The 24574-nt window shown below is 43.4% G+C and overlaps 1 protein-coding gene across 1 annotated transcript in view; it reads right to left on the bottom strand.

Annotated features, from left to right (window-relative positions):
- Positions 1–1502: 1502 nt before the first annotated feature.
- The window catches only part of GPC3 (glypican 3), a 3708166-nt gene continuing 3685094 nt past the window's right edge, over positions 1503–24574 (bottom strand). The window contains exon 8 of the mRNA XM_069612831.1: positions 1503–2082. Coding sequence (XP_069468932.1) covers positions 1898–2082 — 185 coding nt within the window. The 3' untranslated portion in view covers positions 1503–1897. The remainder of the gene's footprint in view (positions 2083–24574) is intronic.

The raw sequence follows: 24574 nt of genomic DNA, 5'->3' as shown, positions 1-24574 counted from the left end.
CTAATTTACTAAGTCGTTTTTTGTCTATTTAGTGAACTATAGCCTATCTATAAATGTACTAACTATCACAGGGGGAAATTAAAAGTCCTTCACCAGAATTTCAAGGCTGAAAACAACGCCGGAAGAACCCACCATGAGCAGATGTATTGGTACGATATGAGTGGAAACTGGCCAAGCACCAACAAATCAGACATACTTCCCAGTCTAGAATCCGGCAATGCCGGTTAAGTATGGATGTAGGCTGTCCAGATACACACTCGTCGAAATTATATGTTTGCATCCAAATATTAAATGAATGACTGAAAAGCAGCCTGACAATGTGAATGGTGAAACAGATAAAAATGTATTAAACTTACTGATTTCTAAATCTTCAGCAATACCTTGTTTCTTGAGCAATTACGGGTCCTGAAGAAAGTGGTTCTAAAAGGAATTAAAATACTGAATCCGCTGAAAACGGTTGACCAATTGAGTCCAGGGCTCACACCCTGAACTCTTGGGACATTTGCATAACTAGCAGAAGCCAGAAAACAAAGTGATCTTTTTTTTACCATATCACAGAAATATACATGTTTTATTAAACACATATTTATTTTATTTATTTATTGATCGCTTGTTAGCCGCTTATACAGCAAGTACATTCTGTTTCAAAGCACCCACAGGGCAACAGGGAGGGGACAAGGGAATGAGACAGATAACAATACATAGAAGTATTAAGTACAGTGGAGGGGAACAAAAGGACAAACCTACTATGCCTTGTGAATATTCAGAACGTGCAAGTACACAAGGTAGGGGGAGGTGGGGTAAGGGAATGGGGTGCCCGTGCTCGTGGGGGAGCAGCAGAGGAAGTGCAGGGTATGGTAAATGCGAGCCTCCAGGACAGAGGGTGTGCAGAGAGGCAAGTGCTGAGGATAGACACAAGCTGGGGGTGAGTTGTTGCAGGAGGTCAGGGCTCCGAGGATGCATAAGTACCCTGTATACCAATCAAGTAACTGTGAGGTTAGTAGAGAGAAGGGGGAAGGAGAGGAAAAAGCAAAGTCTTGAGGAGCCTCTGAAATTTAAGTACGTCCTGTTCAAGACGCAGAGGGAGGGGGAGGCTGTTCCATAGGAGGGAGCCGGCTATCGACCTCCTGCCCTCGTTTAGCGAAACGATTTACACACAAGTTGGTGCCAGAAGAACGCAGAGGTCTAGAGAGAGGATATTTCGTCAGAGAGAGTTACAGCTAGTGTGATCCCTGGCACCAGACAGCCTTGGAAGGGAGCAATAACATGGAAAGAACTCACCCAGTGTTTCGAGCCTTGACATTCTGGTGGAGGCCTTCTAATTTTAACCTGTGTTACTTAGCATATCTACAGATAGGGTATAGTTCACTAAAGACACAGAAAACTACTTAGTAAATTTGGTGGTTAGACTAGGGCTAATCTCTTCTCTATCCCCTTTACCTAGATAAGCGTCACACCAGCGCTACCTAGGGAAAGACTAATCACTTTTAGGGATAGTTCGATATTTTCTGTGAGGGAGACATAGCAAGCTGTAGACCGTCTAAGAAAGTAACCAATGGAATCTAAAAAGGTCCCTCTTTTCTTGAATTAGTAATTTTATGTACATGTAAAACTCTACTATTTTTATGCATGCAATATTAAATATGTTTCTGCATATAACTATGAATAACTTAGACGATATGAAAATATTTGGCTTTATTATTTAAATTATTCATAAAGCATAAATACACGATATGTAATAATACCTCTGTTCACCAATGGCTCATTCTATTTAAAGATTCTAATGAAACATAAGAAACATTAGTGTCATTTAGCATATTTTTTTAAATAATGTTCATTGATTTGTTTGCATATAACTTAAAAATTGGTCACATTCAGAAAGTCTGCAATGCTTTCATCAATGAACAAAAACAAGAACCATTGGCATAAACATTGTTGAATAACCAATTAGATTAACAGATGCTGCATGCTTCACGTGACTTCCTGATGCCAAGTTCTTTGCTGGAACACCGTCTTTGCTTTGTGCGTTCAGGAGGTGTTTATTAAATGAGGCATCATCCATGTCGAGGTCAAAGGTAAGCTCTACAAGAAAACAAATGGAAAGCTGATGTTAGTGTCATGAGTCAAAACGTATCATGGGTTTTATGCATCTTTTTATACCACAGATGAATTGATCCTGAAACAGTTACAACCTGCGACTGCTTGCAAAAAGAGCACCCTGCTGTACATTGGGCCTCATTACAAGTACAACAGTGTGGGTAAAAACTGCTGTCATGCAGTGGTATTTCCATTGACTCCGCATTACGACAGCTCAGTCTACCGTTGTTTCCATGAAATAAATTACTTTATGGCAATTTGCTTTGTGGAAATTACTTTGAAAATACTTTGAAATGTATATGTGTTTGTGGGTTAAGGGGAAAAAAGCGGTGGGGAGGGGTTTGGGGCGGGGGTTTTAATGAAGGGGATTTGGGAAGGCCTTTAAAAAACAATTTTGGAGTAAACGTTAGAAATCATTTCCACAAACTAAATTAGTAATTTACTTCATGGAAATAACATGTACCCCACCCTCCATTGCTATACATTTGGTGGTAAGGTGGAGGATTTAGCACCATCAAAAAACTTGGGGTAAATCCTTCACTTTACTGCTACAAATCAGAAAAATCTGCGGAATTAGACGTTGGTGGTAATGCCACCAAAATCCACATGGAGTCATATGGACCCCAAACATGGGTATTAACACCACCCTACCACCACTTCTAATCCCACAGTAAATCTGTGGGACCAAGTGGTGGTAACAGTAATCGAGTTTGGCAGTAATTCATCAGATTTGCCACTAAACTCATAATTAGGTCGCTTGTGCAATGCAGAGGAGAAATGTTACCACTGGGGCAGGCCCTGCTGAGCTCAGCATTTTATTATTACAAAAAACCTGGTCAGGAACTCACACTCCTTGTGTGTGCTCCTGCGGTTCTGTGCAGCTGTATCTCCTGCCACGCTTTCAGCTGTGCTGATGCTCCCAGCCACCAGACCATAGAAATGAATTTGAGTTCCTCACTCTCAATTTTCAGGAGGGCATTCATGCATTAGTACAAAAACAGTCTGTCCAGTCCCTGTCTCAGCTGCATGTATCATGTATGTGCATATGTACCTTCCCCTCCCCCTCGCTCAATCGTACCCTGATCAGGGTCTCATCTCCCAACCTGCACCCCATTAGGCCCTTCCAAGTTCCCTCGCAAAGGCTTTTGTGGAAAGTGGCCAATGTAGACCACACTGTGGCTGATCTCTATTGTGAGCACTTCCGCTACTGATACAGTGATTGCAGTGAACTTCATTTATAGGGACACAATCACCCACTTGAATGTTCCAGTAGTGGATTTTGTGCACTGCATGTGATACTACTTGAAGATTAAATTAAATTGTCTAAGGATTGAAAGAAAGATAAGTAATGGATTGTTTTTCCTATTAAAACACAGAGACACTGTAATGTCTGAATTTATGTCATAAATAAAATATATACCAGTAATAAAGTAGTGCCAACATACACCCTCCACTTACATACATACGTACAACATACATGTACATAAGTGCAAAATGCTATGCTTGGTAATCATCCTTTTTTAATTGACGTGTTTTTGTCATTTAACAGAGATGAAAAAGCCAAACGTATTATCATTATGGATGATGGCTTTGGCAGTGAGAAATACGGTATCCAGTGATTCCCTCGAATACATAACATCGGATACAAAAGCCTTGAAAAACAAATGCATGGAAATGGCTTTTAAGGGGTAAAAAAATAGGGTTGGGGGACCCCCCCCCCAAAAAAATGGAAAAAAATGCTTTTTTTCCCAGGCTTTTGCATTCGATGCTTTGGATGTCGAGGCTATCATTAGGAACCTAAAATAGTATTTAAATAAATAGTATTTATTTAAGGGCACATCAAGTCTAGTACTAAATATGACACACCCCTGGGTCAAGTGGTGTGTTTTTGCTAGTGTTTTTAGCATGTACTGTTGTTTCAGCGAAGTAAATTGCAAAGTGATAATTTACTTCACCAACATTACGCTGGATATATGTCTGTTGAGAGGTCAGGGGCACAGATGGGTAGGTACGGGGGGAGTTGGCAGGGGTGTGTACGGCGGGTATGGGGGCAGCCTTGGCTATATCTACTTGGACATTTTCTCAATGGGTTGCTCAAGATTATACAGAAAAACATCTAGAACACTCATTTTTTAAAATTGTTTAGTATTTATTAAAGCATGTAAACATGCCGAACGCAAATACTGTACTTAGGGTTTGAAAAAGTGAATAAGACAAGAGAACATGGAACACATCTCTGTAATATGATTCAACATAATTGTAGGTGAAACGCTCTCCTCATCTAAGCACATCAGCAACACAACATCAACATGACGTATTGTCACCTATACAAATCATACATCTCAGAAATGTGTGAACAAACAACAGCTTTTGACATTGACATGCCCTACACAATAGAACAACACCATAAAACATACAATGAACAATACAGAAAATGTGGGCATATATATACATTATAATAGCCCGCATAATGCATCTTCAAAGTATTTTATGCATGCATTATTTCAGAGAGGAATCTGAGCCTCAACACTTTCTTTAACCATTTTGTACGTGTATGGAATTCAGTAATACAACCTATGTGCTGATGTGTTGCTGGTATGTTTAGAAGAGGTGAATAATTTTCTTGCAAGTATTTTGAATAATAATACAGTAATCTGCCCCATGTGCGGTGTATTTTGCATATACATATCATTTTCCAAACATTTATGGGTAAAGAGAAATCTATATAAGAAATGAGAACATCTTCATGATCTCCACAGACCAGTCAGCGACCTGGTGGGATCGTAAGTGGAAGGATGAAAGTGGGTCACAGCTGCCTGTATGTCAGACAGTTACATTATATTAATGCACATGCCAATTTACATGTTAAGTTACAAAGCTTTTATTCTGCACCAAATCACCAGCCTAGTGGTCTCAGAAGGTTGGGGCTTGTCTGGAAGTTGTATTATTGGGCCCCCACCTGGGGTATCCAGACTGCAGTCTGCAGAGAAAGAGGAAAGTGAATAGAGGGATAGGTGAAAGATGGTAAAAATAAAACCAACACGGATTTAAGCAGTGGCGAGCCACTTCAAAGTGCGGGATGATATTTGTGACTGTATTGGTGCATGTTGATCGACACAACATGGGCTGTGGATAAATGATGCAGAAATGTTCAGGGGGCAGTTTAAAAGTGTCTGTAAGGAGCAGGGAGTATTTACACAAACAGTGTTAACAAGTTATATAGGTACACATAGTTGTACTGTGCCACTGTGCTATGGACAAGAGATGTGCTTTTTGTCTAAGTGAATGAGTTAATGAATGAGAACATTATAGAAACAATTCTCTACTGGAATCAAGGGAAAAATTATAGAGTACTAGCTGGGGTACCCAGTGTTGCCCATGTCCTGATTGAGTGGTTGCTCAAGTGCCCTGGAGGATGTTGATCTTGTCCTCTTGTCTGCAAGTCTTGTGAATGAACTTAAGAAAATTGTAACCTTGGCCATTTCGCATATTTGGAGGGGCATGATAAACAAAAATGTTCAATTCTTTTTGTTTAATTACCATTAAAAATGCTGTAATTAACAGTTTCAAACTATATACAGTAGTAATACATTTTAAAGGAATAACCAACGTATCGAACATTTTGCTTCAAACACATTTCCAAATTTTGCCTCCTTCTAGTACCTACTGTAGTGAATCGGAGTGAGCATCAGTAAATTAGGGTGTCTGCAGAGTACATGTTTTGCGTCCAAACATAGACTACAATCTTGCCCCAGACAAATGATGAGTCCATGCAAAATTTGGTAGCATTGGGTTGGACGGTGGGGGTTTTTATAGCCGGACAAACATACACACACACATACATACATTCAGCTTTATATATAAAGACGGCATAGAAACTTTACTGTGAAATGTCTGTATCCAGTTCACCTTGGAGGATATATCCTTTAATGGAATGCTTGAATGTGTTCAAAGACGTGCAAAATCCTAAGTGAAAGAGTGTCAAGCAGCAATTCATTAGTGCCTCAAGTTCAGACAAGCAGAATGGAGATTGACAGTGTGGGTGTCTGAGTTAGGTGACAGTGCCTAAAGAGTAGAGAATTTAAAGGGAAGATTTGTGCAAGTGAGGGGGATGCATGTGTTGGGAATTTGTAAACAAGAGTGAGGAATGTGAAGAGAACATGACTAGCCAGTTGGTTTTGGAGTTGGAAGGTAGAGCAATGTGTTTATGGATCAGGAAGCATAAAGAACATGTGGGAGAAAGATGTCATGGCTTAAATAAATAGCTAGAACAAGGAGTTTAAAAAAGCTGCCATGTTTACAAATGAAAGTAACACATAGGGCCCGATTAATGGAATTATCTGCGTGGAAAATCGTGACTTTGTGTGCCAAACTGCGTGCGAAATCCCGTTTGTAGATTCATGGAATTTAATGTGCAGCACATTTTTTGTACTTTGCATGGACTTCCCGCAGGCATGGCATGTCACTGGGAGAGGCAGAGTGCCTTGCGCGAGACACCATGCAGAGCGTGGGCTTGGCTCGTGCAGCGGGCAGGTTAGGGGGCAGAACACAGAAAATGAGGAAGAAATAGGGAAAATGTTGGCATTACGAGGGCAGACCGCAAGCAGTCCATCGCAAGCCGACTATTGCGTGGAACGATATGTATTCATGGATCCTAGTGTGCAACCTCCCAGCTGGGAAATGGCCATGCAAAGCCATCCTACAATCTGCCACACTGGTGCATAGTGATCACCACACAGAGGTAAGATCTGGTGTTGGATTTAGGGGTGCGCGCACGCAGCCGTGGTTCCGATCTCACTTAGGGGTACACGTAAGCAGTGTAGCAGGGTGCGTGAACGGTTTAATGTGGTTTGCCTGCAGATTTTCGAAGTATCGTACGCATGTTGTCGGGGTGCTGGTAACAGTTATTGGGATCCTGCGTAGGGTTAACGATATGCAGGCTTGCTTGCGGGGGACCCCACACACTGTTTGAAGGGTGCATCTATTTGCGCCTGGGTGAGCACGGAAAGGTGGCTGTTCTGGCTGTTTTTGCTTTGCTTGGGGGCATGTCGGGGGAGTTGCGTCCGTGAATTGTGTATAGGGTTACTTTGCGCAAACTATTCCATGGATACGCAGAGCGCTCATTTTCTATTCAGTGTGCAGGCTCGCACAATGTCATTCTCGGCGCACTGCCCTTGCGGGATAAATGCACACTATTCGATGAATCGGGCGCACAGCGTCTCAATACAAAAAAGGGTTGCCTTGGACATACCAAAGTGAAAACAGCTCTAGATGAGACGCCTGGTGGTGTGGACCGAGACCAATCAGTGAAAGGTTGTATGTAGAGAATACATGTGAGCAAACAGTATGTGCTCCACAACAACCCTGCCAAAGCAAACCTGATAATCAATTTGACTGATATGTTATTATGTTGCTCAAACACTCCACTGCTAAGTAGAGGAGTCAAACTGCCAACTATAACTGAAATTGGCAACTATCATACTTAAATAGGGGCACTGGAAATTGAATAGAACCTTAAATTCAAAGAACTTCTTTTTGAATATATCTATCATCAATTACCCTCCCGGATGGGTGTGTCAGCTTATGATCCAAGCCTAGGTTCCAAGCCCAGGTTCAAAGCAAGATGTACAATGATCGCACTTGCACTCTGTTTTGTTCACCTGGCCCTGCCATGGTCTCCTGTGCTAAGCTCTAGCCTATTAACTTGGGTCCTTGCGGTTGCCACCTGGGGCAATTTGTGGGATAGGGTATGTGAGGCAGGCATGGTATCATGAGAAGACACAGACACAAGGAAAACTGTTTGAAAACCTTTATTTAAGTACTCAAGGTTGGTGTAATGCCTATTCCCTCAAATGATGTTTATATGGATGGTCGATGTCAGTAAGACCCAAAACGATTTCTGTCTGTGTCAAACCTATGCTTGCCCTCCAACTTTAAACAAAATTTTGTGTAGGGATTTTGTAAAAAGAAAATAGTGTTCTAAAAAAAGTATAAAACAAGGCAAGATTTGGATGGCCTTATCTTCAAGTTTTGCTCTGCCAGTTCAAACTCAAAAAGTGACTGTGGCTCTTCAAGGCACTGTTCAAAACAAGTCAGTTTGCAAAGGTTCATAGGTTCTCTTGGGGTTCCCTTCCCCAAGCATCTTAAAGTTTACAGTTCCTTTTAGGCCTCTCAGGGTTCCCTTCCCCAAGCTTAACCCTCTCTGGTGTCAAAGTTCCACAAAAGTTCAGCTTTTCAGGATTCACTTTTCCAAGATACAACTTTCTCAGTTGAGTTTAAACAGTCTTTCAAAATGCTTTGGGGATTTTGCTCCCACTTCACTTTCCGTGTAGCTGCCCCTTTTTTCACCCTCTCACCAGTTGCTCTGTCTTTATCCTTCTTTCAATACTGGAGTGTATCAGAGACTTTCGAGAACGCATTGCGTTACATTACCATATGTGCGACCACTCTGATACTTCATCTCACTTTCTTCCTTCTCTACATTCAGATTCTTGATACTGCTTTTCTGTGCATCTTGTACGCTGTACTTTGCTTTCCTGCTGTGCTTTTCGCACACTTTACTTTCACACTGCTTCCTTTCCTGTCTGCTTGCATGCTTTAACTTTGACAGCTTTCTTCCCTAGGCCGCTTGGACACTTTAACTTTCACTGTTTTCTGTCCCATGCCTCATGAATGATTTACTTGTCACTTCTTTCTCTCTCATGCCGCTTGCACACTTTACTTCCAGCTGTTTTTTGTTTCCGTGCAATTTGCACAATTTACATTAAACTGATGTTCCTTTCTCTGCCGCTTGCACGCTTCACACTTCATTTCTCGGTTCCAGACTCACAAGCACACAGGGTTTCTCATGCTGTCAGAAACTCACGATGCTGCTCACAATGTCTGCTTTTCTCAGCTTTGAGTTCATGGTCTCTCCTCCTGCCCCTCAGACATTCCTGGGGTCTGTATCATGCCCTGGGAGACAGGCAGCTTTCAATGCCGACAACAGGATTCAGCACACCCTCTAGGGTCTTCATCCCAATTCTGGCTCCTTGCCACAATCTTTCCCAATACCTCACAAAACAACATGTAAGCGTCTCGGCATCCTGTTCTCCACTGGATGACTCTGGGCTTCTAGGCTGCAGCTCCCTGGTGTTCTGCTGCCACAGCTCATTTGTTTCTCTAGAAAAGCTCCACCAGACGTGAGTTCGGGCAGGAGTTCCAGTCTGACTCCAGCTTTTGACCAGAGAGGAGCATTTTATGTGTTGGACCCATGATGCTGCATTTCAAGAGACTATCACTTTGACTGCTGGGAGTCTGCCTATTTAACCTCATGACAGGCGCGTAGCGTGAGTTCAGTCAGGAGTTCCAGTCTGACTCCAGTCAGAGTCCACACAGAGCGATGGAGGACTCCTATTTACTGCCTGTGACCCGGCTGAACACCAGTGGGAAGCCTCGGCTGATAGCGCCAGAAAATCAAAACTCTGCCCTACTTTGGAAAAAGCCATACACACGCTCGGTGAGTAAAACGTATGAGCTAAGTAAGAACAATATTGCGGCAAATGTAACCAAAATGGGAGAGATTGACTGTGATATGAGACTGTTGACTTTAGCCAGCAACAACAGTTATCCCCTTACCATGTAGGACATACAAGGAAAGAATAATGCAAAAACAGGCTACTTAGTGATAAACAGGAGTAACGCTGAAATTAGAAGCATGAATGTGATGGACGCAGAGCTGAGTCTCTTTGGAACTCTGACACGCAGCATGCAAACGCTGCTCTATTAACCGAGCAAAATAAGAGCACAGTCGGTGAACAAATGAGTGAAACTGATGACGCAATAGGCTTAGAGGCGCTGACAGAGCTCCAGGGTGACATAACATTGTCATAAAAAAGTGCCTGCAACTGGTCACGCATCATCTCATTCGTTGTTAAACTCCACTTACACAAACATAGAAGAAAGGCAACGTGACTCACACAGAGAGGTAGCGTTTGTGGAGGAGAGTTCATCAGTCGAGAATCCAACAGGTGCATCGGACTGCCATGGAGATGGAGAACGTGGAGAAGCGGCGAATGTAAGCCCCAGCTTAAACAAGGAAGCAGTCCCTGAGGCATGCAAGGTGTACTTAGAGATAAACAAGAAACGGCCAAGTACTGGCTCAGAAATCAAGGAGGAGGAGGCATGTGGTGAGAGTGAGCGTGGTGAGAGCGAGGAACAAATGAGCATGAAAGAACGTAACAGCAAAAAATCTGCCGTACATAATAATCTATCGGGAGCTATGAACGACTTCAGACCGGAAACAAAGGAAAAAAAGAACTACAAGAGCATAGCACCTCACATGCCTGAAGAATGCATTTACCCTCTGACCAATAATGATTTGAGAGTACACCCCTCACTAAACGGTGGCGACTCTGGGGAAAAAGATGTTCAACTCAGTGTGCCGGCCGCCAATGCAGATTGTACTATTATTGAACACAATTCGTGGGACGACAACGGCAACATTTCAAATCAATGCTTACGATTACGATATATGGATCGATAATGTTTCAACGGACAAAGAAGGGAGCAAATCGGAACCAAGTCAATCAAAGCATACAAGTAACCAACTCCAACCAGGGGGGGGACACAACATCTGGTTCATCCAACTCTTGAAAGAGTAAAAGTTTCAACCCTGCTGATTGGTAAATGAGGGAAAGCAAGAAACAAAAGCCTTAATGACGTCTCGATAGCTGAGGCAATCTGAGAACTGGAATGGCGAGACAGTTTTATAAAAAAGATGAAAGCCTGGAACAACAACTCTACAAATAAACATTGTAGCACAGCTTTGAATGCCGTACCGAATCTAGTACACAGGTGCAACTTAATGTCAGGTCCAGGTTTGTTTAAAAACACGCAGGATGGCTCAGAAAAAGATGCAGGATCCAGAGCTTATGGGAATTAGCAACAATTTCACAAAAGAATGGATAGTCATGGTCCATCGCAATTAATCAGACAAGTGGAGAGACAAAATGAAAAAGCACAGACTTGCCACACTACAGAAGACAAGGGAAAAAAAATCAAAAAGCAAACAACGACTGTAAATGTAAAATGCCAGGGCTTGAACATGAGTGCCAAACAATGTAGCAAGGGAAAACGATTGAACGTTAACAAACAAGGCTGTAAGTGAGTCAGGGGAGCAGGTTGCATTAGGGAGTCTGAGACCACCCAATAAGTATACAACAGAAGGAAAGGTCCAAAGAAATGACGACTTCCCACCTCAATTAGCAGAAAAAAGTAATTTATCAATCGCTGCGGGATCCAGATCCATAACAATGTTATGGCAGCACTCTCAATTTCGCTTGCACCTGCACCTTACACAAAGTTGTACGAAGTGATCAACGAAAATTTAAACGATAATACAAACTTGCTTGTACCAATCCAAACAAAGTTTACATCCTTGGAACTTTTCTCAGGCAAACCTGAAGAGAGACTAAATCAAAAGGCAGAGAATTCCTCTGTCTGGCAAAGAAGGCTTTGTGATTTAGCAAGAGGAAACCAAGACGAGCAATCAACACTTACACAAGCCCTATTAGACACAATTAAATGGATGAGGAAAACAACAGAGACAAACGAGAGGGAGAAAACGAGAATGCATGACCTCGATGGAGAACGGTTGCAAAGCCGGCAGGCATCACAAATTAGCAGAAAAAAGTAATTTATCAATCGCTGTGGGTCTACAGATCCATAACAATGTTATGGCAGCACTCTCAATTTCGCTTGCATCTTACACAAAGCTTGACACAATCTAATGAGACATCAACAAAAGGACCAAACAAAAACATTGCCATGGAGCATGACAGTAATATAATGAAAAGGATGCCATCAAACAAAGGGAAACGTAGGAAAAGAATGTCTGTACCCGGTATTTCATGTAACCCAAGGTCCAGTTTTGGAACAACGTCTTTATAACGATGGATGAAAAGCATAAAATAAGACATATATCCAATACTAAAGGCAGACAAAGTGAGGGAATCAGGTAAAAAAACATGTAAAAAGCCCCCCAAAAACTATTTGAAATCCAAAACGACCAGCTGAATAAACAAACAAAATCCAAGAGCACTCCATTAAGGAACGAAATGCCATTGATACATCAGTTTGTTAACCAAAAATTAGGATTGAAAATATCCTAAAAGAGAATGAAAACACCGACTTGAATAGGAACAACGTGATCCAAGTACGTCACAGTGTTAATTCGCTGAAGGGAATCTCGTCAGACAAAATTGCAGTGGTGGAATATGTGGATGAAAAGCAAGTTGATCAAGTAATACTACACTTGCATTAATTGAAAATCAAAAACAAAATACTATGCAACACCAGTAAATTAAGAAACCCGGGAGATTACATTTATGATCATATCCCCTTCACAACGGAAAAGACTGGTGTGGCATCAAATAAAGGAAAACAGAGAGACGACAAACACAAAATGGAAAAAAACTTGTCACAGTGCCGAAGCAGATGGAAAGGGACATCATAAGGATAGCAGTTGAAAATTCAAATAAAGAACATGACGACGAGCGAAAAGGGGTGTCTTGGAAAACAAAATCTAATACCGACAATGACTGGTAATGGAATGCAAGGGCTCTGTCAAAGAAGCACTAGCAAATAATTAAAGAAACCAATGGAAAAGGAAAAAAGGCAACATTTGTTTTGTGGAATACCAGGGGCTCCCAACACTTACTAAATTCATCAAACAGAGATTTAAAGGATGTATCAATCGTCTGTCTCCTAGAGATCTGGATCCGTGAGTTGGCAACTTGCGAAAATTATGAAGTTTATATGAATCCTGCACAAAAAGTTTCTAATGGTAGATCTCATGATGGTCTGTAGACATAAGTCAAGCAGGGAATTGGCCTAGCAGTCATCAACAACGGGAATCCCAATTGATCAATGCAATGGGTCTTGATAGACACTAAAGAGCAGGCATTATCCCAGAAGCAAAGCCTATTAATAATGAATGTGTATTGGAACCACCTGAAAATTAAGACCCACGTTTTGCTGACAAATACCGCAAAACTGATCGGAAAGGAAAGGAACAAAGATCCGGACTTGGGAGTCTTCCTGTGTGGAGAATTAAACATTACATTTTTCGAATAGGCAGGGTAAAGACCTAATAGACAGCACAACGCAAGTTAACTCAGACGCTTCCAGATGGATCCAGATAGCCAAGGAAACAACTTGATTGTTATGAATGGACACGTGAAAAGAGACATTCTGGCAAATGTAACGTGGTCTAATGGCGTGGCTACCTCCATATTAGACTACATATGGACATCGAAAAATCTCCAACACAAAATCGAGGGATTGTAGATTATGCTGCAAAAAGTAAGCAACAATAAAATCTTGCTGCTATCCTGGACATATCAAGAGGCTCGTGGGGCAATGGGAAACACCATCCCCATAGAGCTAAATCCATGTTGAAACCACCTTAGGATGAAGAAATTGGACGTTCATAACCTGCTGGACATTTATAGACTCCAAACTGAAATCGATAATTCAGACCTTGCTTATGATCCACTCTTGTAGATCTACGGAATAAAAAATGTGGGATCCACAATGACGTAATTGATGCCAAAACATCATTAGAGTAAGAAGTTGGTAGCCAGAAGGAAACAACTAAGAGGCGAAATTCGACCACTAAAGAAACACTTATGGGCGAAGATATACTAAAACAAATCAAAAACAAGAACCAGCAATATAAACACTGGTTAAACTAATTCCGATACTCACGAGACCAAGAACAGAGGGAAAATATCTTACGTGCTATGGCCTAATCCACAACAAGAAACATGTGGAATATCATCAGCAACCAAACGTTAAATCAACAGTGTCAGCTAATAAATGGAGTCTCAGAAGCAGGATGGACGATGCATTACACAGCTGTTTTCGGAAGCCATGAGGTGACGACAAGGCCTAAATCCTCTCAGAGGAATAGTCTGTGTGTCATCGCGAAAGAGGAGGGATGTATCGAACAGATGATCAAGAAATTGAAAAACCCACCAGCAGCCAGGCCTGATGGTTTAACAAACATGCACCTAAAAGAATTCCCGGAACTGTGGTCCAGAATAATCAAAGCAACATTTGAGAACATCGAAACCACCAAACAAATCCCAAATTCATGGACCAAAAGCATCACCGTTCCAATATTTAAGAAAGGAAAAAGAGACAACCCTTGCAATTATCGGCCAATATCCTTACTGGACACAATAGGCAAAGTTATTTCAGCAGATCTGCAAAAAAAAAGGTTTCAGTGTGGGCTGACGTAAATAAAATCATAGATCCTCATCAGACAGGATTTACCAAGGGGACCGGCATGGATCTAAATCTCTTTATTCTGTCAATCCTAAAAATGAACACCATCAAAACAAAGGAAAAATGTCATCTAGCCTTTATTGATCTAAGGCAAGCCTTTGACGGTGTAAACAGGGAGAAATGGAATTGGCCATACAAGATATTACAGCCAATAAAAGCCCTACATAAAAACACTTCAACTCAAGTAAGGATTAACAACAATGGCAACTTATCCGGAGTGCTCCAAATCAACAAAGGAGTAAACCAAGGGTGTCCTCTTGCTGACACACTTTTTAACTTCTACATCACCGATCTGCCGGAGGGAAAAAGGTTGTCTGGAAAATTGGAAAAGACAGTCGAAAAAGTGAAAGAAATTTGCTATATGGGAATAAGAGTAAACCATTCAGTCATTGAGAAAGCTTGGGAAGAGGATTTATTCTCCAAAGCAAGAATGCTGAGTGCACAAGGGTTCCTTCTAAATGGGAAATTTGGGAAATTCTCATTAATCCCAGTTCCACTATTCTTCATTTAAAAAGTTATTCCAATCAGAGGACAAGGAGGATTGAACGTCTGTTGGACAATATGGGCAAGATTGGAGTCACAGTTTTGGAAGGCAATATTAAAAGTACTGAGATGTACTTCAATAGCTGCTATTAGGCTGGAGCTGGGACTGCAATCTTTGTATTCTATTATAAAATGGAAGTCATTATCACTGTTAAGAAAGATCTCAGTGGACTGTCCAGCAATTGGGTACCAAGTGCTTTCTGCTCACACGGAGGGAAAGAGCACATCGTTGCTGTATTTGTGGAAATCAGAATGGGGAAAACAACTTGATTCCCTTGATTCCTCATTGCAAGAACTAATAAAGAATCCAACTCATGTAAATGAGGAACTTAAAAGATTGGACTGGATTCACACAAGAGAAGCGACACTAGCATATAGGTCCAATAAATGTGTTATACACGAGTGCAGAAAAAGAGATACAGTGCCGCAATACGTTTAGAAATTTCTGTCAAAACATCTCCCTGAAAGTATGATGCAAACTAAGCTTTTAGTACTCCCAACAAACGAATTCAAAACAGAACAGGCAAACGAGGAATCAGTAACGGAGTCTGTAGAGTTTGCAACATCTGCTCTAACCTGGACACTCTGAAACATCTTTTACTGGAATGCTTCGCAGTGGCAATGGAAAAAAACATCTTGAAAACCATGTGGCGCCGTTCAAAGAGAGGTTTGTAGACGCATGGTGGGAACATTTTATATTGGGAGATAACATGCGATTCACCAGAGCTGGTATTAAGTTTCTTGATGAATTTTTAAAGAAACAAGAACAGCGATCACTAGGCATGATATGAAAAGATAGACTATGTGACCAATTCTGGCCGAATTGGCCCCCTAAAGACTGGATAGTAGCAATAAAAAATGTAATATTGTCAAAGTGTTCTGTTCGCTTTTATGAAAATTGGAACATTGAAACTGACGGGTTTGATGACATAGAAGTAGAATGTATGGAATGTGCTAAAAAATTGTATTAATAAATTAAATAAAAAATAAAAAAAGCTCCACCTTTTATACTTTGGTCGGTTTTCAATAGAGTCTGTTTGTTTGTTTGTTTATTTATTTATATAGCGCACAAACCCTCAGGTATCTGGCTGCATTATATGGTTGCATCATACATAGTTACATATAGTTACAAAGAGACGAGATAGGCATATACAAGAGCTATGCACAATACATTACATATATTTACAAAAGACAGAAAAATGAATTAATTATCCTTCTTGCGAGAAGAGACATATTTTAGCCTTTTTTCTAAGGCCATGGTAGGATGGTTCAGTTCTTAGGTCAACGGGCAAGGAGTTCCAAAGTTTGGCTGCAAGCACAGGAAAACTATTTCTGCCTGCTTTCTGAAGCTTGTATGCTGGAACTTTAAGACAGTGAGAATGTTGGGATCTGGTAGGTCAGTCAGAGGTTTTTCTGGAAATTTTACAAGCTAGTTATTTAGGAGCCGAGTTAGAGAGGAATTTGTGAGTGAGGGTAAAGGTTTTAAAAGTGATTCTATCCTTCAGTGAGAGCCATTGGGTGTTGCGTCTTATAGTTGATATGTCCTGAGTTATAGGGAGATTGAGTGCAGTTCTTAACGTGTTATTTTGAAGTGTTTGAAGTTTTTTAACATTGTATTTGATCGTGCCTAAATATAGGGTGTTACAATAGTCTCACTTAGATAAAATTACTGTCACTTGCTAATGTGATACAACTTGTTGTCGAGAGAAATGTTCTGCAGTCATTAATTAATTTACAGGTGTATGCTGTGGAAGAAGATGTGGCATTGCTCGGGAGGATAGCTCAGCGGCAACATGCTTGCCGTGGAAACATGATGACACGAGCAACACTGGTTCGATCCCCGGGTCCACGCTTAGAAACCTCTGGGTATTAAGTGTGCTATAGATAACCCATCATATCATATCATTGACTTGTCTCTTCAGAGTTAGCACTTAGTCCAGATAAATTCCTAGCATTTTTACCTCTTTAGATACTGTTATATAGATGCTGTCAATAGTGAAGGATTTGTACTGCTGGCTTAGTTTATTCAGTCTGACCGAAGACCTCGTGTATGAGTAGCTCTGTTCTTTCGTCATTAAGACACAGTCCGTGAGTAGCCATCCATACTTATATAATGAGGACAATTTTGTTGAACAGAGTTTACTCAGTGTCTTAATCTCCTGTGATATGGATGAGAATAAAGAAAATTAAAAAGATGACAATCTGCGCGTCATCCGCATAGTTGGTGTAGGTGACACCCAGATTGTCAAGATCATCAAAAAGAGGCTTGGTAAAAATTTTGTACATCATTGGAGAGATGCACAAACCCTGGGGAACTCCACATGTAACCAGAGACAGTTTAGCAGATCCAGTAGGGGCAAAACCTTCATGGTTCTATTGTCAAGGAAGGATTGTATCCAATCAGTAGCTTCAGTGGAGAAGTGGAGAAGAAGGCTGCTGATTTCAGGTGATTATATAGTACTTTGTGATCGACTAAATCAAATGCGGCTGAGAGGTCCAAAAGGAGGAGGAGCGCAAGCTTATCTTTATCCTTCAAGTCATCCATTTGGCTTTTCAAATCAATAAAGGCAGATTCAGTACCGTGTTTAGGTCTAAAGCCTGACTGGCGTAGGCCAAGAAGATTGTTAGATTCGCGGTGGGCCTGAATATGTTCATATATGCTGCCCTATCTAGAATTTTCAGGAGGAATGGGACCGTAGTTATTGGTCTGTAATTTATCTGGATGTTAGGGTCAAGGCTGTGTTTTTTCAGTAAAGGAAGGACCCAAGCATCTTTTAAGTTCGTACGGACAGTACAAGTTTCAAAGGATTAGTTTATTAGCGTATCGATGAATGGCGCTAGTTCCCTGGCTGCCTCTTTAATATTTGGGGCTGGGCAGGCATCCCCCATGGCATCTAGATGGTTTTAGACCTGCTATTATGTTCACAACTTTGCAGATGGTTATTGGGGTGAATTTAAAATGGTGGGATGGTTTTGCAAGAGTCTCCTGCGACTCAATCAGTGGCAGGTCTCCTTGGAGGTTTTGTTTTTTCATTTCGAATTTTTCTTGTAAGAGTGAGATTTTATTTAGGAGTGCTGTTTGAATATTTGTGCACCATGATATGTCTTTAGTTGTCATGAGCACTACTCCCGAGGAGCCAGGACTGGCCCAGCGCCCCCGGAAGCAGACCCTTCTTCCACATCTCTGGACCCAGCAGACCCCTACAGGGGCCCTTTGGACCGTGTCCTGGCGCCTTTGGCGCCAGGCTCATAAAGGACTTCAGTCCCGGCGCCATAGGCGCCGGGCTCATATTGATAAACTGTGTAATAATGCTTGGGTGGACTTACCTGAGGCAGACCATGCTGCATACTTACCCAGAACAATCCAGTCTGGCTGAAGTCCCCAGCCATCAGGGCTGGGAGGAACTATTTCCTCTATTCAGGAACTCTTTTCTTACCTGGGTGGGGCCGGTGGAAGAACACACACCTGAAGCACTTCTCTGCTATTTAAACCACGCCTGATGGAATACACGTGCTTCGCGTTATTCTGCATCAGCAGCAGGACGCTCACTGAGTCGGCTCCTGCATCCTGGCTCCTGACAAGCCCGCCAGCACCCGGAACACCTACAAACAGACAAGAAAAGAGAAGGCGAGCATTAGAAATTATACTTACCGGAATCCGGCCTCAGCAATCCTACCTCCGACGATCCTGCAAAGGAAAGGTACAAGATTAGCAGCGCTCTCAAACGCTCGCAGCCGCGCCGCCTTGCCTTACCCATCCGTGGCCTCGCCGAACTCCACCGCGGCCACGACGCCGGCAGCATCTCGGCACCTGAAAAACAGAAAAAGACAGTCATTAGAGGTGCCCGCTCTAAAGCGACCACATTTCTTCCACTTACTTACGTGCCTCATCACGCGCGACAGCGGCTGTGTCGCCGGCAGCATCTCGGCACCTGTAAGCAGAAAAAGACAATCATTAGAAGTAAGCAGTCGCTTTTCTTTCACTTACCTTCCTCCACCGCGGCTACGACGCCAGCTACATCCCAGCACCTGCATAAGAGGAATACATGGTGAGCACTAACTAAGCACGGAGAACAAATACTCACCAAGAGACTTACCTGCTTTAGGTTTCTGAGCCCCGGCTCCTGTGGAGAAAATACACTCATACTTACGGCTACCGCAGGAGAGACGAAAGGACACAGTGTCCGCAACTATTTCCCATCCAGTGACGTAACTGGATTCTACGCACCCCTGCACCTGAAGCAGGATGGAGAGCTCATCATTTACACTACCTAAGGTGAGAGCTCGCAGAAACCAAGTTGGGGGTCAAGAAGAGTGAGAAACGGGAGATTGGTGGGAACACATATCCACCCCAGCTGGTAATCAATCCCTTTTCTTCCACCTACAGAAAACTTACTCTACAAGCCAGGCAATCCAAATTCGGAGGCCCCGTCCAGAGCATCTTCCGGGCCCTGCGCCTCACGATAGAAGAAACGGTAGCAGTCCAGTTCGGGTCAGCGTCTCTGTGGGAATCAGGTGAACGTTACAGAACGCGAAGCCTACCAATAATCTCCTACCCAGGCGCTATGGAAACTTCTGATACAGATCAACTGGCCCAGCTACTGGGGGAATTAAGGGCTGAAGTTCATGCTGCTCGCCAAGAGACGAACGCCCTCAGGAGATAGTTAATAGTGTCAAAGGAACGAACTGACGACCTTGCCAGACAGTTATTACAGAGCGAAGCGGGGTAAACCTCTCTGCCCAATCCAGGGGGGAATTTTACCCCAGTTACTTCAACCAATCCCGTTCAAATCAACCTACCTGGAAATGTGCCACTGGCACCACCTGAACGTTTTGCTGGAGACCCTAAAAGATTTGCAGTGTTCATAAATCAATGCCGAGTGCACTTTCTCTGCAGGCCCGCGGCCTTCCCGAATGACCAGACCAAGGTAGCATTTGTACTTTCGTATCTTAGCGGCAGTGCCGCCGATTGGTCAATTCCACTGGTTACACAAGATGATCCAATCCTTCGGAATTTCCAAGCCTTCCAGACGAGTATGGAAAGACTTTTTGCAAGGCATTCCCAGGGGCAGGCCCTGGACAATGAACTCCTTTCCCTACGACAGGGCAACCAGGATCTCTTAGCCTACATTGCATCCTTCAATAGGTTAGTTGTGGAAACTGAATGGCCCGAGGAGAAAAGAATCACGCTATTTCACCGAGGTCTACACGGCGAACTCAAAGACGTCCTGGCCCAGGTCGTAAATCCACCTCAGGACTGTTCGGATTATATTGATTTGGTGGTCCAATCAGATCACAGGCTTCAGAACAGGAAGGCGGATCGATCCAGGTTTGAAACCCGAATCTTCACTAAGACTCAGAGCAACTCCAAAAGTGTCGATGGCACCGAACCTATGCAGATTGGGGTTGTAAAGGGCCCCTTAACCCAGAAAGAGCGTGACAGAAGACGGCAAATGCAACTGTGTCTCTATTGTGGGAACTCGGGACATTTCCTTCGAGACTGCCCTGTAAAACCACCTAAGAAGACCGTAGGAGCTTCCGACAAGAATTCCGAAAAGTCTGAGCCGGGAAACGACCTTGCCCGACAAGCATAGAGGTCCGCTTGCCGAGCTTAAAAACCAGTTCTTTGACCTCGCACTTCATTATGCCAATGGTCCTCGTAAATCCGAAGCAGCCAGAAAGATTGCATTCAATTAAGGCATACATGGACAGTAGAGCTATAGGAAATTACGTGGACCACGAGTTGGCTTCCAGGATGAACCTACCTCTTTGCCCAAAAGCTGTTAAAGATGTCATCACCACTGTGGATGGGACTGAGATCGCCTCCGGGCCGGTGACCCATACCACTACTGAAGTGACATTACTAGGCCAAGACGGGCAACGGGAGGTAATAGTATTCGACGTGATCAAGGCTCCGCAATTTAAAATATTTCTGGGAATCCCTTGGTTGGAAAAATACAATCCTCAGATTGATTGGCGAGCAAAGACGATAACGTTCCCAGAGTGTGCACAAACCTGCTATCTACGATCAGACATTGGCCTAGCGTCAGTAACGGCCGACAGTTTGCAATTACCTCTAGAGTATCGAGAGTTTCAAGATGTTTTCCAAAAGGAACATGGCTAACACCTTACCGCCCCACAGGTCATACGATTGCCAGATAGATCTACTACCCGGTGCAACTCCTCCTTGCAGCAGGATCTACGCCCTTACCGAGCCCGAGAACCTTCACCTGCGACAGTACCTGGACCAGTACTTGGCCAATGGTTTTATTCGTCCATCGAAGTCCCCTGCATCCTCGGCTCTGTTCTTCGTGCCAAAAAAAGAAGGTGACCTCAGAACCTGTATAGACTACCGCGCTCTGAATCAGATAACGGTAAAAAACAGATACCCTTTACCTCTGATCCCGGAACTCCTTGACCAGGTGAAGGATGCTTGCATATATACAAAACTAGACCTATGGGGGGCTTATCACTTGGTACGGATCAAGGAAGGCGATGAATGGAAGACAGCGTTTCACACTAAATATGGGTTATTTGAGTACCAAGTGATGCCTTTCGGACTATGTAATGCACCGGCCGCCTTCCAATATTTTATGAATGATGTCCTCAGGGAGCTCATTGACGTCTGTGTTGTCGTCTACATAGATGACATTCTTGTTTACTCCTCTTCGGAAGCAGATCACCAAAATCATGTTAGAACAGTACTTGAAAAACTTCGCCAACACAAACTATTTGCCAAACTTGAAAAATGTGTTTTCCATGCCACTGAAGTCGAATTTCTGGGTTTTATCCTGACACCCAAAGGCGTCCACATGGACTCGCGAAAGGTGGACGCTATTCTCAAATGGCCATCACCTACTTCTGTAAAAGGCGTTCAGAGCATGTTAGGCTTTGCCAATTTTTATCGCAGATTCATTCCGGAGTTTTCACGAGTGGTACAACCCATCACGGCTCTCTTAAGAAAGAATAAACGTTTTGAGTGGTCTTAAGAAGCTGAACAAGCCTTCCAAGAGCTAAAAGCCAAGTTTACTTCTGCGCCAATACTGAAGCACCCACGCCCAGATCTCCCTTATATCGTCGAAACCGACGCATCCAGTTTAGCAATGGGAGCGGTCCTCTCACAAAGAGACCCAGAGACTAACCAATTACACCCCGTGGCATTCTGGTCTCAAAAATTCTCGGCACCTGAGGTTAACTACGCCATCACAGACAAGGAACTGTTAGCTATTAAATCCGCCTTTAAGGCCTGGCGTCATTATCTCCTTGGGGCCAGGCACACCATCACGTTGATCACCGACCATCGGAATTTACTGTATCTGAAAACCGCCAAGGCTCAATCCTCTCGACAGCTCCGCTGGGCCCTGTTCTTTGCAGAATTTGACTTTGTGATCACTTACCGCCCGGCAGCAAAAATGGCAAAGCAGATGCTCTTTCCCGGATTGGAATGGGAGACACCATTGTCAACCCAGAGCCTGTACCAATAATTCCTGAACAAAGGATCTTGGGCCTGATTTCTGCACAACCCATCGAGGACATTGAGGCAAAAGCTAAACAATTTCTGAACCCAACAGACTTGCAGAACTGGCTACAAAAAGGAATGGATTTCACTTTAAACAATGACTTGCCTTATTTCCGAGGACGATTATTCCTACCACACGCCGATTTGCAAAGGCAAGTAATCTCCTGCTATCACGATTCATTGATAGAGGGCCACCCTGGCATTGCCAGAAGAGAAAGTGGGAAGACAATTCTGGTGGCCTTCGTGGAGAAAAGACATAAAAGAATTTGTGATGTCCTGTGATGTGTGCGCTCAAAACAAGGGTCAAAAGAAAAGACCGGCTGGTCTTCTCCAACCATTAGACATTCCACCGTCTCCCTGGCACACCCTTTCTATGGATTTTATCACAGACTTACCCTCCTGCTCCGGGTACAACACTATTCTCGTTATTGTGGATTTGTTTTCCAAGATGGCCCACTTCATTCCGTTAAAAGGCTTACCCTCAGCTTCAGTACTAGCCAGAGAATTCCTTGAAAACATTGTCCGTTTACACGGATTCCCATCGGTACTAATCTCAGATAGAGGAAGCCAGTTTATTTCCCATTTTTGGCGTAGTTGCTGTCATTTGGCTCAAATCGATGTAAGACTCTCAACCAGCCATCACCCCCAGACCGATGGTCAAACTGAAAGAACTAACCAGACTCTCGAACAATATTTACGATGCATGCTACAACAATCAGAGAGGAACTGGAAGGACATCCTTTGGATAGCTGAGTATGCATACAATAATTCCGTTCACTCTGGAACCGGGCAAAGCCCCTTCTACACTTTGTATGGAATTCATCCTCGAACTTCCAACCTCGATCCACCTCAAGATCTTGGAACACCCGCCGTGGATCAGTTACACACTGCTATTACCAAAGCCTTCAAAGAAGCTGCTGCACATTTACAACAAGCTAAAGAAAGGTACAAGAGAGGAGCAGATCAACACCGAAGCGAGGCCCCTCAATACCAGATTGGGGACCAGGTCTGGTTGTCCACCAAACACTTATCACTCAAAGGACCTCGCACCTTTAATCCCAAATATCTGGGGCCATATCCAGTTACGGCCATAATAAACCCAGTGGCCGTTAAACTAGGATTGCCAGCTCATATGCGAATACATCCTGTTTTTCACGTATCGCTTTTGAAACCCATGCAATCTGGAACCAGACTAACCAAACCTCCAGAACCAATTCTAGTGAATGGAGAACCTGAATTCGAGATTAAAAACATTTTGGACTCTAAGATCATCAGATCAAAGCTGTTCTACTTGATTGACTGGAAGGGTTACATGCCTCAAGAGAGGTCATGGGAACCCTATGACCACGTCCATGCTCCTCGTCTAATCAAGAAATTTCACCGAACCTTTCCGGATAAACCAAAACCCCCGGGGAAGACAATTTTGGGAGGGTCCTTGAGGGGGGGTGCTGTCATGAGCACTACTCCCGAGGAGCCAGGACTGGCCCAGTGCCCCCGGAAGTAGACCCTTCTTCCACATCTCCGGACCCAGCAGACCCCTACAGGGGCCCTTTGGACCGTGTCCTGGCGCCTTTGGCGCCAGGACACGGCGCCAAAGGTGTAATGATGCTTGGGTGGACTTACCTGAGGCAGACCATGCTGCATACTTACCCAGAACAATCCAGTCTGGCTGAGGTCCCCAGCCATCAGGGCTGGGAGGAACTATTTCCTCTATTCAGTAACTCTTTTCTTACCTGGGTGGTGCCGGTGGAAGAACACACACCTGAAGCACTTCTCTGCTATTTAAACCACGCCCGATGGAATACACGTGCTTCGCGTTATTCTGCATCAGCAGCAGGACGCTCACCGAGTCGGCTCCTGCATCCTGGCTCCTGACACGCCCGCCAGCACCCGGAACACCTGCAAACAGACAAGAAAAGAGAAGGCGAGCATTAGAAATTATACTTACCGGAATCCGGCCTCAGCAATCCTACCTCCGACGATCCTGCAAAGGAAAGGTACAAGATTAGCAGCGCTCTCAAACGCTCGCAGCCGCGCCACCTTGCCTTACCCATCCGTGGCCTCGCCGAACTATACCGCGGGCAC

Source organism: Ambystoma mexicanum, chromosome 5p (genome assembly GCF_040938575.1).
Source record: "Ambystoma mexicanum isolate Mex_15411 chromosome 5p, UKY_AmexF1_1, whole genome shotgun sequence".
Classification (NCBI taxonomy): Eukaryota; Metazoa; Chordata; class Amphibia; order Caudata; family Ambystomatidae; genus Ambystoma; species Ambystoma mexicanum.
This window is presented reverse-complemented; position numbering and strand designations above follow the sequence as displayed.